Source organism: Mastigoproctus giganteus, chromosome 10, assembly GCF_048544385.1.
Source record: "Mastigoproctus giganteus isolate SK-2022 chromosome 10, ASM4854438v1, whole genome shotgun sequence".
Lineage (NCBI taxonomy): Eukaryota > Metazoa > Arthropoda > Arachnida > Uropygi > Thelyphonidae > Mastigoproctus > Mastigoproctus giganteus.
The window spans coordinates 138,614,098-138,631,761 of NC_143584.1; the positions used below are offsets into that span (position 1 = coordinate 138,614,098).

At 39.0% G+C, this 17,664-nt stretch overlaps 1 protein-coding gene across 5 annotated transcripts in view; it reads right to left on the reverse strand.

Annotated features, from left to right (window-relative positions):
• The window catches only part of LOC150079313 (tyrosine-protein phosphatase non-receptor type 4-like), a 190,787-nt gene that overhangs the window by 20,115 nt on the left and 153,008 nt on the right, over positions 1-17,664 (reverse strand). For all 5 annotated transcript variants that reach the window (XR_016547581.1, XM_090383965.1, XM_090383963.1 and 2 more), the window contains exon 10: positions 17,346-17,494. Coding sequence is in view for 4 of the 5 variants with exons in the window: in XM_090383965.1 (XP_090240091.1) it covers positions 17,346-17,494 (149 nt within the window). In the remaining variant the exon portion in view is untranslated. The remainder of the gene's footprint in view (positions 1-17,345; positions 17,495-17,664) is intronic.

A 17,664-nucleotide genomic window follows, 5' to 3' on the forward strand; every position in this document is an offset into this window, starting at 1 on the left:
GTGGGAACTAGAATACTTTTTTGTAATGATAAAAGAAAAATGTTTGATTTGCAATGCTTCCATGGCTATACCCAAAAAAGGAAATTTAGAAAGGCACTTCAACGCACTCCAGGATAAATACCAATCAGATTTTCCGCCTAGAAAAAATAAATTAAAAGAACTTAAATCCAGATTATTTGCATAAAAAATTTCTTTGTGACACTTAATTTACAATCTAAAGCAGTAACTGTAGCATCATTTAAAGTGAGTCATCTCGCAAAATAATGAAAACCATTTTCTGATAGTCACTTCATCAAAGCTGCAGTTTTAGAAATAACAGATTCTCTGTTTGAAAATTTTAAGAACAAAAATTAAATTAAAAGCGCTCTTCAAGATCTGCAATTATCTCGAAATACTGTGCTGCGACACATCGGAAAAATTAGTAAAAATGTGAGCAAAAAATTGCATGATCATATCGCTAATTGTGTGTCCTTTTCTTTACAACTGGATGAATCTACAGACATTAAATGATACAGCTCAATTGCTCGTTTTTGTTTGTATGGTTTTCGATGATTCTGCCACTAGAGAAGAAATGCTGGGTATGGTTTCGTTGAAAGAAAGAAATAGAGGTCTTGATATATTTAACGCATTCAAATATTTTATTGAAAAATTATATTACCACTATTTAAGCTCATCAATAACAGATGGAGCTAAAGCACTGATGGGGAATCTTAACCGATTCATCGCATTGGGCCAAAAGGATGATGAATTCCCAGATTTTTTGAGTTACCACTGTATCATAAGTCAACAAGTGTTAGCCAGCAAACGATTAAATACTAAAAGTGTTATGGACATAGCTTTCAAAATCATGAATTCCATCAGAGGACAATCTCTTCAAAGGAGACTTTTCAAAATGCAACTCGATGAAAATGAACCAGATCTGATATTACACACAGATGTGAGGTGGCTAAGTCTGGGTAAGTTTCTACAGAGATTTTGAAATTTGCTGAATGAAATTGAAAAATTTGTTGATCAAAGGGGAGATGATTATCAGCAGCTACAAGATGTGGATTGGTTGTGCGATCTGGCTTTTTTGGCAGATTTTACCAGTAAATTAAGTGATCTGAATTTGGAACTACAAGAAAAAAAAATGTGGGCGACATGATTACTAGTAGTTCTGCATATAAATATCAATTTTTCACAATGGCTAAAGATCTATTTGTATCCCCAATTCACAAAGGAGGATCGAAGGGTGACACGAGTAATCACAAACCAGTTAGTTTAACTTCTGTTCTGGGTAAAATAATGGAGTCACTGGTTAAAGATGCATTGCAGGATCATCTAGACAAGACTGCAGCAATAATTCAGACGCAGCATGGGTTTGTTAAGGGAAGGCCTTGTCTGATAAATTTGATTGGATGCTATGATGTGGTTACAAAGGAACTGGACGCAAAAAATAATTTTGATATCATATACTTGGATTTCAGGAAAGCTTTTAACACTGTACAAATTGTAGCAGAATGGTATTAAGGGTAAGTCGTAGAAAATTGTAGCAGAATGGTATTAAGGGTACATTGGATAAAAGGATGGTTGAGTGGGAGAAGACAGTGGGTGGTAATCAATGGGCGCTGCTCTTCATGGACTAATATTATTAGTGGAGTCCCACAGGGTTTGGTGTTGGGTCCACTGAGGGTTTGTATATTTATCAATAATATTGATGAGGGTATATCAGGCTTAGTGTCAAAGTTTGCAGATGATATATAGGTTGGCAGGGTTGTTAATGACAGTAATGGCAGTGTGCTACTGCAGCAGAATCTAGAAAATTTTGGGAAGATAGGCTGAGATGTGGCAACTGAAGTTTAACATTGACAAATGCAAAGTACTGCATATGGGTAGAAGTAACCCCAGAGGAACGTACCGACTGTGTGGTACTACACTTAGGGTGATAGAAAATGAAAAATACCTGGGAGTAATTGTGCAGTCAGATATGAAGTTTTCTGCACAATGCAGACAGGCTGCAAGAGCAGGTCATGGGGTTTTGTCAATGATATACAGGAATTTTGCTATCAGGGAAAAGGAGGTGATTGTTCCTCTGTATAAAGCATGGTCACGCCACACCTTGAATACTGTGTACAGGTCTGGAGGCCTCATTTTAGGAAGGATGTAGATTTGCTTGAGCATGTACAGAGAAGGGCAACAAGATTGGTGAGGGGAATGAAGTGTTCCTCTTACCAAGAGAGGCTTAAGTTCTACAAATTGCAGCAGCTGGAGACTAGGCACCTGCGAGGTGATCTGATTGAGGTGTATAAGGCCTTTAATGGGTTGAGCACACTGAATTCTGATGGGATTCTTCCACATATCCAGATTACAAACTTAAGGGGGCATAAATTCAAATTGAGGAAAGGCAGCTGTAGAATAGATGTGCGGAAATTTGCCTTTAGCCAGTGGGTGGTTAATTGCTGGAACAAACTTCCATCTGTCGTGGAAGTTGATAGGTTAAATAAATTTAAGGAGGAACTGGACAAACATTTAGAGGGAATGGCTGTGTGTGAATTTTTTTTTTTTTTTGGCTGATGCTACATAAGCTCATATGCTTGCTTTCTTGCATCACATGCCATGATTAGGCGCCTCCGTGGCCAGGTGGGAAGGAGCAGCAGTGCGTAGCACACGCTTCTTGATTAGACCGGGGTTCGAGCCCGTCGCCACCAAATACGGAGAGGTCAGGAAATGACCACCACATATTCTCAGAACAATGTGGCCTTAGTTGCTAATGCTCCTAAAAACCAAACAACAACAACATGCCACGATTACTATCTCAAAGAAAAACAATTCGATCATTTTGCAAATATGCAAGATCATTTGCAAAAATATCCGGTCTTTGAATTTAATAGTGAGAAAAGTTTCTGAAATTGAGAAAGTTGTGGATGATTTGAATAAGATTCAGTGATATTAAACAATTGAAGGCATTGTTCAATATACACTGCCGTACCATTAATATCTGGACACCCCTCCATGGATGGGGAAACAGGTCCTATGCATTAACACCTCACAGAACCTGCTATAAATATGCACACTGGGCTTCGAACAGACAATTGCAAAAGCAGGCATGCAAGAGGACAGTCAACAGAATTAACATACTTCTAACATGAAATGATATTAGGATGCCACACAGGCAAGTGTTCTGTATGAGATATCGCAGTCGCTCTGGGGATCCCTAGATCAATGGCATAATATGCAAATGGCAGAGAAATGGGACTGAATCTGCCAAAAAACAGCCTGGTAAACTCCAAAAACTAACACAACGGGAGAAGAGAATTCTGTGTGTGCAAATCGTAATTTGCAATTGTCTCAATTCACACAAATCCTCTGTGAGAGTATTGGAACTAATGTCAGCACTAGTACAATATGAAGGATACTCCATAATATGAGTTGCAATGGTCATGCAGCTGTTTGCAAGCCATTCAACAAATGCTAGATGCCAATTAACATGGTGAAAGGAGCGCGAATCCTGGACTGTAGAGTCCAGGATTCGCTCCGTGCCGGGTACTGCTTCCAAGTACACAGGGTGGTTGTAATGTCGGGTGTTACTGTTGGTCAAGGAACTCTCTGATTATCCTACAGATGTTCAGGATTGCGACTTTCCGGAGTTCCTTGTAGGTGTTCTCTGGGAGACCTATTGCTGCTATGTAGAGTCTTTGGCACCATACCGGTGGTTGACCCGATGATCGGGATGGTTGTTTCTTCTTGCATATGTTACATCTCTTTGACTTCATGTCTCAGGTTCATGTACTTCCTAATTTTTTCTTCATGGGTTTTCTGGACATTGATAGTGTTGAGCACCGCTATGTCAATCAGGTAGGTAGCCTTTTCCATCTTGTCCACGAGGGTTATGTCCGGTCTGTTGTGCAGGATGGTCTTATCCGTTATTATGGCGTGGTCCCAGTACAGCTTGTGGGTTGGGGGTCGCTAGTACTGCCTGGGATTCGTACTTGTAGTATGGTACACTTTCTTTGGTCAACTGGTATTTCCTCACTAGCTTCTGATTTATTATCCTGGCTACCTGGTCGTGTCTATGAGTGTACTCAGTCTGGGTGATCACCTTGCACCCCCGCAGTGACGTGTTTGATCGTTTCTGAGGCCCGGTGGCATTGTTGACATGTGTCATCTGATATTCCGGGATCCTTTGCAATGTATTTTCTATTGTTTCTGGTGCTGATTACCTGGTCTTGGATGGCCAGCATCAATCCTTCAGTCTCGTGGAAGAGCGTCCCACTTGTGAGCCATGCACTGGAAGCATTGTTATTGATGTGATCTTGATGGAGGTCATTGTAGTTTCTGCCATGGAGCGTCTACTTTGCCCATCTTTCTAGCTTCATTTCTTGTGCCGTCTGGGCGGGATGTTGTTCCTCGCTTAGGTTGAGTGGGGTATACCACTTATCTATCTTCCTTATGGCTTGGTGAAGTGGTGCTGTGTTGTCTCGAAGTAATCCTTCAGGTTAACTATCGCTGTTTTCTGTTGCTCTATCAGGCCCCTTCCTTCCCTCTTTCCGAGCTTTTGTTAGTCTCTCCACTGCTGACTTCAGGTGGTGTTGGCGGCTCTTGGTAATTATTGTCCTTGTCTTTCACATATCTTCTAGCTTGGTGTTAGTCCAATCTATGACCCTGAAGTTGTATGTTATTACTGGAGCTGCATAGGTGTTTATGGCTTTAACTGTGTTCCCTCCGTTCAATTTTGCTTTCAGCAGGCTTCTGAGTCTCTGATGATATTTTTCAGTCAGGCACTTCTTGATTTCCTTGTGCTGTAATTGCTGAGCCTGCATCATTCCTAGTTATTTGTAGGTCTCTCCTGTAATAGCTTCGATCTCTTTACCAGTCAGCAGCTGGTAGCTTTGGCCAACTAATTTTCCCTGGTGCAGTGTGTGGGTCTTGCATTTGTCTAGACCAAATTCAATCCTGATGTCCTTGCTGAATTCTTTGGTGATCCGGAGTAGTTGCTGGAGTTGCTTCTCGGTTGCCGCGTAGAGCTTGATGTCATCCATGTACAGCAGGTGGATGAGGGTTTAGAGGTTTTCTTCCTTTTTTGGGGTTATATCCATACTTGCTGCTGTTAAACATGGTGGATAGCAGGCTGTTTGTTTGTTTGTTATTTGATTTTTAGGAGCATTAGAAATGCTACGGCCATATTGCTCTGCGTGGATAGCGCGTTGAGCATAGTGGGCTCAGAGCACTCCCTGAAAGATTCCTATTCTGATGGGGATTGGCCTGGTTGTGATGTTCTCGACCTTAATGGTGGTACTCCATTTCGCCATTGTTGCTCCTAGGAAGTTTGTCACTATTGGATTGACCTTGTAGATCTTCAGGGTCTCCATTAGCCAGCCATGAGGTACGAAGTCGAAAGCCTTGCGGTAATCAATGTAGGTTGTGTATAGGTTGCGGTGCTTCTTGCAGGCTTGCTCCATAACTTCAGCATCTATCGTTAATTGCTCCTTGCATCCCTTCTGCTGTTCGGCCATTATGTTCTGACTCTCTAAGTGGTTTGATATCTTCTTGATTATGCAGCTGCTCAGGACCTTGCACATCATTGGGAGGCAGGTGATTGGCCTGTATTTCGCTGGGTTTCTTATATCTTCGTCTTTAGGCTTCAGATATGTAACTCCTTCAGTGAGAAACTTCGGGATTGTCTCTGGTTGCCTTATCATTTGAGTGAACTGCTCTGCTAGGTGCTTGTGTGTGTGGCTGAGCTTCTTGTACCAGTAGTTGTGGGTGTTCCTGATAAACTGTTTTACTTCTTCTCGAATCTCTCATATGTCCTTGGTTTTCTTCTGTTCTACTTCTATCCAGGTGGCTCTGCTGTTATGTCTTACTTCACTGCTCCAGATATTTCCCCAGAGCTCCTCAATGGTCTTCTTCTCGGGTGGTCCATTTCCTGCTTTCTCATCTTCACCCAGTTTCCTGTAGAAGTCTCTTTGGTCCTCATCAAAGATTAGAAAGGAACCTTACAATAAAGATCATATATGATCATATATATTTATTATTATTATTATTAGCTATATGGTGCAAGGAAGCCTGAGGCTTATGTTGCACCAGCCAAAAAAAATTTCAGAATTACCCTGAGAGAGCAAGAGTGAGAGGGGGAGAGAGAGAGAACAAGAATCGGAAGTAGAAGGGAATCACCAAGAAAGAGAAGAATGATGATATCCAACTAAGGACCCTGGGTGTGCCAATCCCATACTCACCAGATGTGAGCCCCTGGGGTATTTAAGTAGCATATTAAATCTAAGTCAATGCATCCAGTCGACATAGGTGGCCAATGCAATGTTGAGTCAGTTTGGTGTGACATACACACTGGGAAAACAAAAATGAGAGTAAGAATGTGTTATAAGCTTAATGATTCTGATGAAGAAGCAGAGCCAGTGGAAGCAGTAACTAAAGTAAATTTAATAAGTTTTAAGTTTCAGGGTGATGAACCCCTTCCTTGGCAAGAAAGGTACATACATGCAGAAATGCAAACATAACATATTCTTTTTTTTTTAATGTTATGTTTGCATTTCTATACGTATGTACCTTTCTTGCTAAGGAAGGGCTTTGTCACCCTGAAAGCTTCTTGTTGTATTAAAACTTATTAAATTTACTTTAGTGCCACAAGCCCGTTCTCTTTGATTCTGATGAATATAATAAACAACTCTGCAAAGAAATAAAGAGTGAGCCAGTAAATCAGAATGACCTATAATGGAGGATTTTAATTTTCCAGATATTGACTGGTAGTTGTGGAATAGTCACTCGCACACTAGACGGACTTTTGTGGATTTACTACAGCAGCATGTTAGAGAAGCAATACTCTTGATCTGATTATCAGCAGTGACATCCTGTGTTAAGAACGTACAAGTAAAAGACCCTCTGGGTGGCAGTGATTGCAGTGTGCTGATGTGAGACTTATTTAAAGACAATTACTGCCAAGGGTAAAGGGAAGGGCTTTTGCTACTTTAAGGGGGGGGGACTATAGCAGTCTCAGACAGTTTTTAAATTCTATACAGTGGGACCATCTAAATGGGAAGCATTCAGGGAAGTAACCATAAAAGCTACTAGGCTTTTGATACCAATTAAGAAATACCATTCCAGACTTAGACTTAAATGAATGTCAGATAAATTGATGAGACTTGTGGCTGAGAATAAAAATGCATAGGATGCATATAAATTATCAGGTGATACAGAAACCTATAACAGATATAAACTAGTCTGTAATGAAGTCACAAAGGAGGGTAGGCAACCTAAGGCAGATTACGAGAGTCTCTGGCAAAGACTTCTTTACTTATACAAGGTCTCCAAATTTCTTTCTTACAAATTAAATGAAATATATGCACAGGATTGGATTTAATCTAACTACAAATTAGTCCTGAATGTTTTAAGAACTAATTTGTAGTCAGACTTAAACTAAAACCAGCACAATGCAGTATGTCACATTGATTGCAATACCCTAAACAGTATAGTATGATTTTAATACTTAAATGGCATCCTTCACTAATCAAGAATGTGTCATTATCTGATTTTTGCATCTCAACTGGAAAAGTTCAATTGGAATCCATTGGGAAATGTCAGAAGTGTGTTTTATAGGACTTATGGATGTCAAAAAGGTTCGTAGCTAGCTGTGTTGTGTAGGCTTTAAGGATGTGAAAAATGTTTGTAGCTAGATACATAAGTTTTGTGAAGGATGGCAGTCCTGCGAGAACAAAGCGTGTAAACCAAGACATCAAAACCAGTCATTCCGAGGCCAACATCTGCTGGGTTGAGGAAATGGTTTGAGTAACAGAAGATCAACAGTGGATGAAACTGCAACAGCTACAGCCATTTCTGTTGGATCCATGCATACCATATTCCATGAAGATCTCAGAATGGGCAAGGTGTCAACTTGGTGAGTTCCAAGACAGCTTTCCCAGGAACAAGAGGACAATCATGTCAACTTGTTTGAAGCAGTGTTCACTTGAGATGCTGCAGTGAATGGACCTTTCTTTTCCTCAATTGTCACGATGGATAAGACATGGATTTCACTCTTCAATTCAGAAACTAAATGTTGGTTTGCCCAATGGAAGCACACTGATTCACCACTGCCCAAAACGTTCCGTATTGCTGCTATTGCAGAGAATATGATGGCTGCTGTTTTCTGGGATATTGATGGAATAATCCTTACACATTGTGTACCCAGGGGCACTACAATGATAAGAAACACATGAAGAAGTTCTGAAGAAAAGGTTATTCCTAGAACTTCAGAAAAAATGTCCACGCAGACTGAATCAAATTTGTTTCCATTAGGACAACACTTCACTCCATCATTCTGAAAATGCAAAATTTTTTTAAAGAAAACAACATTGAGGTTATCCCACATCCTCCATACTTGCCTGACCTTGCACCTAGTGACTTTTAGTTGTTCCCAGCAATGAAGGATGCGCTTTGTGGCAGATTTCCTAGGTAACAAGCAGCTCCTTCTGCCATTTATCAATGGGCCAAATACACCTCCAACTTCTAGGAGACTGTTGAAAAGTGAAGCAAGTATCACCTCTGTATCTTGTGTACTTTATTAGAAATAAATTTGGAGACCTTATAACTTGAATGCACCTTGTATTAACAGTAGAAGGAGTTGAATCATTGATCCACTACAACTACAGTTTAACTGTTGATATTCCTGCTCAGGTTGCTGACACACAGAATAGGTATTTTGCATCTACAATCAGGCATGAGGAGTTCTTTATTGAGGGGAATTCCAGAAGTTCATTAGAATGTAACAAGGAGCTAAATGATTATGTGATGATTAAGTGAATGTGGAAGAGGAATTGTTGAAGCACAATATAAAAAAAGGCACCTGGGGTGAATGGGATCCATCCAATTATATTAAGGGAAGCAGCATAGGAAATAAACAAACCCTTGGCTGTAATTATAAGAACATTCTTGGATTCAAGGAACATCTCTATGGACTACAGGCGTACAAATTACAGATTATAATACCAGTCAAAATCTTAATACCGGTATTTTGGTATTTTTTATTTATGAAACCCGGATACTGGTATTCCAAAAGCAAACGTTTTTCTCAATAAATTTTGATGACAATTAGGTGCAATAAAGTAAGGAAAAAAAACAAGTACTGTAATTACTTGAATTATTCATGTTTTAAATAAACTTTTATTGCAATAATAAATATTCTGAAAAAAATCATTAAAATACAGTTATTCAAAAAACAAAAAAATACATATTGTTACTGCAAAGTTTAGTTATGTTTAAGCATCCACACTACCTGTCCGAATAAAGTGAGCTCTTAAGAAACATAAGCAATCAATAGTATGATCGTTTAAAATGGATCTAATTTTGGTACACACAGTATTTGATTAGCAGCAAAAAATGCCCTTTCGGATTCTATTATGGTACTATTATACTGAGATAATCGTAGACAATCTCAGCCCATATTTTCTAGGCTTTGAACTTTTTTAGCAAAAACAGTTAAAAGTATTTCATTAATTTCCGACTCAAGTTCATCTTTTAAAATCTCGTTGGAGTCAGGCAATTTCTTATTTTGGAAAGAATTTGCAGAACACTGATGTTCTGTTCCATGTTGGTCTTCCATGGTTGAATTATGATCATCATTTTGTGAAGGAGAAAGACGTTTTATTAAGTGAAGTATAATTTTAACTATAGTATATTTACTGAGTCTGGTAGAGAGCAAAGAGTGGGGAGAAGGAATAAAGAAAAGAGCAAAGAGTGCAGTTAAGGAATTCTTCACATATATAAAAGGAAAAGGACAGAAGTACAAATCAGATTGGACCCTTATGTAATGGACTTGGGACAGTATTAGATACCACAGCTGAAGTTGCAGATGAATTCAACAGTACTTTGCATCGATATTTACATAAAAAACACCCTTTGTGTCAATGAGATATTATGGAAGTGAAGTTGAAAAAAATGTAATTTATGATGTTGAAATTTCAAATGATTATTTAACGAGAACTTTTGCGCCTACAGGCGAGTAAGGCTCCTGTGATTGATGGCATATACCCTTTAATCTTAAAGGAGGCAGCAAGTGAGTGCATTGAACCATATGGCTAGTTATGAGAGCATCACTGGACTCAGGAGAGATTCCGTTGGATTAGTGTAAATTTGAACATAAAGGCGGTTCTAGGAGTGTAACGGGAAATTCCCGACCAGCCAGTCTAACTTCAGTAGTAGGGAAAATCGTGGAGGCAATGATCAAGGGTTGAATTCAGGATCATTTAGATGGAAATGGAATTCTGTAGGATACACAGCATGGTTTTGTAAAGGGAAAATCATGTTTAATTAATCTGGTTAGCTATTTTGACAGGGTCACTCAAGAGCTGGACTTTGGGAATAATTTTGACATTGTTTATTTAGATTTCAGCAAAGCATTTGACTCAGTTCCACATGAGTGGTTACTTTATAAGTTGGAGCAGGCTGGAATCATGGGGAAAATCCTTAGATGGATAGCACAATGGCTTGAGGGCATCAGGCAGAGGGTTGTGATAAATGGTTATTCCTCAGCTTGGGTTAATGTAAGAAGTGGGGTTCCCAAATGATCAGTATTGGGACCATTGTTGTTTTTGATTATCTTAAATGACATCTATGAAGAGATGGAGGGCATGAGGTCTAAACTTGCAGATGATGTAAAGATCAACAGAGTAGTTAATGATCGCCGCCAAGCAGAGTTTCTTTAGAGTAACCTAGGTAGACTTCTTGGATGGTCAGAAAAGTGGCAGCTATGCTTTAATTCAGCAAAATGCAAGGTCTTCCACCTGGGAAACAGCAACCCCAAAGAGCTTATACACTTGGTGGAGTTGAACTAAAGTCAGTAGTGTAGGAACGGAACTTGGGAGTTACAATACGGTCAGATATGAAGTTTTCCGAGAATTGTGGAAATGTTGCATGGTGTCTTATCGATGATTCATCAAACATTTGCTAGTAGAGATAATGACATCATAACCACATAAAGGAGATTTTATAACCTTTATGTGATTAAATTATAAACAATTATTTTTTTTTTAAATTAGTACCAAAAAAATGGTATTTTTTGTATCAATGCCAGTATTTCAATAATGGAAAAAAAATGACTGGGATCCCGGTAGTAGTAGTGGTGGTGGTGGTGGCATTTGATGCAAGAAAGCAAATGTATGAGCTTATGCAGCATCAGCCAAAAAAAAAAAAAAAAAATCACACCATTCCCTCCAAATGCCTGTCCAGTTCCTCCTTAAATTTATTCAACCTATCAACTTCCACAACGACAGATGGAAGTTTGTTCCAGCAATTAACCACCCACTGGCTAAAGGCAAATTTCTGCACATCTAATCTACATCTGTCTTTTCTTAATTTGAATTTATGCCCCCTTAAGTTCGTAATCTGAACAAGTGGAAGGATCCCATCAGAATTCAACGTGCTTAACCCATTCAAGGCCTTATACACCTCAATCAGATCACCGCGCAGGTGCCTAGTCTCCAGCCACTGCAATTTACAGAACTTAAGCTTCTCTTGGTAAGAGGAGCCCTTCATTCCCCTCAACAATCCTGTTGCCCTTCTCTGTCCACGCTCAAGTAAATCTACATCCTTCCTAAAATGAGGCCTCCAGACCTGTAACGCAGTACTCAAGGCATGGCATGGCCTGACCATTGCCTTATACAGAGGGATAATCACCTCCTTTTCCCTGCTAGCAAAATTCCTATATATCATTGACAAAACCCCATGACCTGCCCTGGCAGCCTGTCTGCATTGCTCAGAAAACTTCATATCTGACTGCACAATTACTCCCAGGTCTTTTTCATTTTCTTTTTCCTTAAGTGTAGTACCACACAGTTGATACGTTTCTCTGGGGTTACTTCTACATATATGCAGTACTTTGCATTTGTCAAGGTTAAACTTCAGTTGCCACTTCTTAGCCCATCTTCCCAAATTATCTAGATCCTGTTGCAGTAGCACACTGCCATTACTGTCATTAACAATCCTGTCAACCTTTGTATCATCTGTAAACTTCGACATTAAGCCTGATATACCTTCATCAATATCATTGATAAATATACAAAACAACAGTGGACCTAACACTGAACCCTGTGGGACTCCACTAATAACATTAGTCCAAGAAGAGCAGTACCCATTGATTACCACCCTCTGTCTTCTCCCACTTAACCATCTTTTTATCCATTGTAGTAACTTACCCTTAATACCATTCTGCTCCAATTTGTGCAATAGTCTTCCATGCGCAACAGTGTCAAAAGCTTTCCTGAAATCCAAATATATGATATCAAAATTATTTTTTGCATCCAGTTCCTTTGTAACCACATCATAATATCCTATCAAATTTGTCAGACAAGACTTTCCCTTAACAAACCCATGCTGTGTCTGGATTATTGCTGCAGTCTTGTCTAGATGATCCTGCAATGCATCTTTAACCAGTGACTCCATTATTTTACCCGCAACAGAAGTTAAACTAACTGGTCTGTAATTACTCGTGTCACCCTTCGATCCCGCTAGGTGCCTTTCTTATGTTTAACTTCAACAATTTCTCCTCCACTTTGCTTTCAGTTATTACAAAATCATTAAGTATCCTGCTACAATTTGATAACCTTCTGCCATTTTCAAACCTTAATAATTCCTCATGTGTGAATGTAGATGCAAAATACTCATTCAGTTTGTTTGCTATCTGGCAGGATCATCAACAGTCGAACCATCGATGTCAAGTGGACCAATCAGATTCATCCCCTTCCTTTTAGAGTTTATATAAGTAAAGAAATCCTTGTTATTTTTCTTAGCATCTTTTGCCAAGGATTTCTCGTAATCTGCCTTCGCCTGCCTAACCTCCTTTGTCACCTGATTACAGACTAGCTTATATCTGCCATAGGCTTCTGAGTCGCTTGATAATTTATATGCATCCCATGCATTTTTCTTCTCTATTATGAGTCTCATTAGTTCATTAGATAACCATTTAGGCCTAAACCTTGAACAATATTTCTTAATAGGTATGAAACGTTTAGTAGCTTCCACGATTAATTCCTTGAATGCTTCCCGCTTAGAATTTACTGTTGGTAACATCATCAGTTGATCCCACTGTACAGAATTTAAAAACTGTCGGAGACCACTGTACTCACCTTTACGGAAGCAAAAACCCTTTCCTTTACCCCTGATGGTAATTAAATATTTAAGTAAATTCCACATCAGTACACTGTGATCACTGCCACCTAGTGGTTCCTTTATCTGCAAATTCTTAATACACGAATGATCACTGCTGATAACCAGATCAAGAGTATTACTTTCTCTGGTTGCCTCTCGAACATGCTGCTGCAGAAAACAATCATCCAATAAATCCACAAAAGTCTGACTAGTGTGTGAATGACCAACCCACAAGTTCCAGTCAATATCTGGGAAGTTAAAATTCCCCATTATAAGACATTCCGATTTACTAGCCCACTTTATTTCTCTGTACAATTGTTCATTGTACTCATTCGAGTCATTAGGCCTATAACACACTCCTACTCTTATTTTTGCTTTTGCAGTGCTTATGTCACACCAAACTGATTCAACAGTGCACTGTTCATCTATATCAACTGGATGCACTTCTTTTGATTTTATGTTTTTCTTAATTAACAGCATAACACCTCTTCCCTTTCTATCCTGTCTATCCTTTCTGTACACATTGTACTCACCAAATTCCAGTTCAGCATTCCTTATATCTGTGTGACACCACGTCTCTGATATCCCAACAATATCCGCCTTTGATGTCTTGACCAACACTTCAAATTCATCAAATTTATTTACTATACTTCTAGCATTGGTATACATGCTCCTACTCCTATTCTTAGTTACCCTAACACATCCCATATACCCACCTATTTCAGGATGACTGCCATTTGTCCCTGAAACCTCCAACACCCCCACGCTCCAGGTCGCTACTTATTCTAATAGAAGTTGTGCAAGAATCACCTTCACCTCTGCCTACGGCTACTGTTAAACTATTAGTCCTTGTATCCCCCAAGCTAGCAGTTTTCCGACCCACCTAACACTGCCTCGATTGCATCAGCAAATATTCTTGCACCCTTTCTATTTAAGTGTATCCCATCCCTATAGAAGCAGTCTCTCCTGTTAACGAGTACAGTCCAGGCTGAAAAAAAATTCTACCCCTTGAGCCTTGCACATTCTTTCCAGGGCCGAATTGATCGACAAGGCTCTCATCATATACTCCCTTCTATCGTGTCTGGGCAGAATTGCAAACACTTTCAAATTCAACCATAATTCTCGGCTTTTGTTCAACAGTGACCTGTACTTGTTAAGTAATTCTGCTGGTCTCCTACTCCTAATATCATTAGTGCCAACGTGTACAACTATATCACCTTTTGTGCCCTTAAAAGATGATATCCGCTCTACCACATCATCAACCTTTGCCCCTGGCAGACATACTCTGGTCCTGTTCCACCTATTCTTTTTACAAAGCATGTTTCCCGTTTCCCTGACAATAGAGTCTCCAACAACTACTAGTTCCTGAGGGACCAGCGCATTCTGCCTTGGGGGTTGCCGCTGTGTTGCGTGATGACCAAGTGCAAGCTCTGGCATTGATGTGGGCAGCTGAGAGCCTGATGGGCCCCTCAATTTAGATCTTTCGAGGGCATCCATCCTGTCCTTCAAACTCTCATATAGGCCCATAACAACGCTGAGTTGTCACCTGATTTCCTTACACTCCTTACATCGCGCACACACAAAGACATCCCCCATGGCAATGTCATGTTCCGTTCCAGAGAGTTCGGCAAAAATTTCACAAGTTGCACATTTTTTTAGGCTGTGATGCGTTGGAGAATCGCTTCCCCCTCAGTTCTCCCCCGAGTCACAGCACTCCTGCCACTTTGAGCCCGTTGCTTTGCTGCTCTAGTTTGGGGCATGATACTTTAAAGTAATAAAATCAATAAATTAAATTAATTAAATGTCAATACTACGCTATCTAATAGAAACAGTGAAGCGTAATACTCTATAAATTATACGTTAGAGCTACCCAATTAAAAATTTGAATTCCCTACCACTATATACAAAAACAATGTCTGCAAGATTCAAACGAAATAACGGTTATTAAGTATTACGTATATCTACAAAAACTGTTTATCTAAATAAAAATAAAAATAACCAGCGTAACTATAACTATAAGACTACGTATTAAGTGTAATATAAAATAACAACTATGTAAATAAAAAGGCAAACACTTATCGTTTTTTTCGGAGCCTGCAACAGACAGCTGTAATGTTTAAAGAGAGTCAGCGCCCTCTCTCATCATATTGTAAGTCCTAGTACAAATGTATCTCCAATTCATGGAGAGGGATCAGGTGATATAAGTAATTACAGACCTGCTAGCTTTACTTCAGTTCCCAGGAAAATATTGGAATCCTTGGTTAAAGAAATAATGCAGGATCACCTATGCAGTATAATTGCACCATGGAAGAAATTATACTGCAGTCACAGCATGAATTTGTTAAGGAGTGATCTTATCTGACCAATATAATTGTATACTATGATGCAGTAACATAGGAATTGGATGCAAAAAATTTTGATATCATATACTACTTTGATTTCATCCAAGTATATCACATATCAAAATTGATTTCAGGAAAGCTTTTGATACTGTTACACATAAAAGACTGCTGTACAAATTGGAGCAGTGTGGCATTAAGGGAAAGTTACTGCTCTGAATAAAAGGATGGTTGAGAAGACAGAGTGGTTATTAATGGACACTGCTCTTTGTGGACTAATGTTATTAGTGGAGTCACCTAGGGTTCAGTGCTGGGACCATTGTTGTTTTCTATATTTATTAATGAAGATATATCAGGCTTATTGTCTAGGTTTGCAGATGATAAAGACGTTTGCAGGGTGGTTAAACAGTAATCAGGGTATGCTGCTATAACAAGATCTAAACAAATCAAGCTGATAAGCTCAGAAATGGCAGTTGAAGTTTAACATTGATAAATGTAAGGTACTGCATACGGGTAGTGGTAATTCCAGATTAATATACCAATTGTATAGTACTTCACTCAAGACAGTGTAAAATGAAAAAGACCTGGGAGTAATTGTGCAGTTGGATATGAAGTTTTCTGAGCAATGCAGACAGGCTGCCAGGACAGCTCAGAGTTTTGTCTGTGATATACAGGAACTTTGCTAGACAAGGAAGTGATAATCCCATTGTACAAGGCATTGATTAGGCTGCATCTTGAGTACTGCATACAGGTCTGGAGGCCTCATTTCAGGAAAGATGTAGATCTGCTAGAACAGGTGCAGAGAATGGCAATGAAAGGGTGGTCTTAATAAGACAAGCTTCAGTTCTGCAAATTGTAGCGTCTTGAGACTAGTCACTTGTGAAGTGATCTGATTGAGGTTTTTAAGGTTTTGGATAGCTCGAGCAAACGCGTTGCTAATGCTTTTCTTCCTCTTGCTCAGACTATGCACATGTGGGGGCATAAATTCAAATTGAGGAAGGATGGTTGCAGGATAGATGTGAGGAGGTTTGCCTTTAACCAGCAGGTGTTTGACTGTAAGAACAAACTTCCATGTGATGTTGTGGAGGTGGGCAATTTGAATAATTCAGTGAACTAGACAATTATTGGAAGAGACAGACAAGTGACATGTTGGAGGGGGTTTTTTTAGGTGATGCTTTATAACCTTGCCTGCTTGCATCAAATACAGTTAATAATAATAATACAACAATTCCCTACTCATTGATACATACTTTTGCCACCTATCCACCAATTAAAAAAAAAAAATTGAAATCCACTGGCAGACTACTTTTACTGCTATTTTGAAATTTCTCCCAATTAATGATTTTTAATACAGATTGCATCACATACAACTCAGAGAATCTTCTTATTTCACCCACTTACATTTCAAAGGTTGCTGATCAGGTTTAATTGTATTGACCCACATCAATCTACATTTAATATATTAGCAACGTTTCAAGGTTCTACCGAACACAAACTTCAGGCTTCTTTACAGGAGGAGATACACACATCAAGTATGGGTGCTTGTACTGGAACTACCTACTAAGTGGTTCCAGTGCAGGCACCCAATTATGCTCATCACTATCCCACATTATCTAAAATACACAACTTCTATGAGCTTCTATTATTATAAAACAGCTGAGAGAAGAGAGCAGATGAGCTACTGATAATGAAGAAGAAGAAGAACAACAACAGTTGGAGCAATCTCTGCCTCCCTGTCTCTCAAAGATGATAAAAAAATACAAGTTGACAAAAATTATCAATTCATTCATAATGCTTTATTTATCACAAAGATGATATAAGAGTATTTATTTTTTTAACTTATGCTATGTATGGTGATGATGAAATTCAACTCACCTGCAGTGGACAATAATGGGATCTTTATTATTACTTCTGTGTTTTCTGACTTGTGAAACAAAGTCAATGAAATCAGTAGCATCACCCGGAACCCCATGATCAGGCCATGTAAGATACTGCATGTGTGCAACTTGATATTCTTCCCTTAACTTAAAAAAAAAAAAAATTCATTGTAATTATCCTTGATCTAGAATATAATTTGCAACACACCATTTCATACTTTTAAAAAAGTGCAGCATAAGGTGGGAGCTGAAATGGATGGCAAAAGAATTGATGAAAGGCTGCTTGAGATATCTACAGATTATCAAAAGATCCTGTC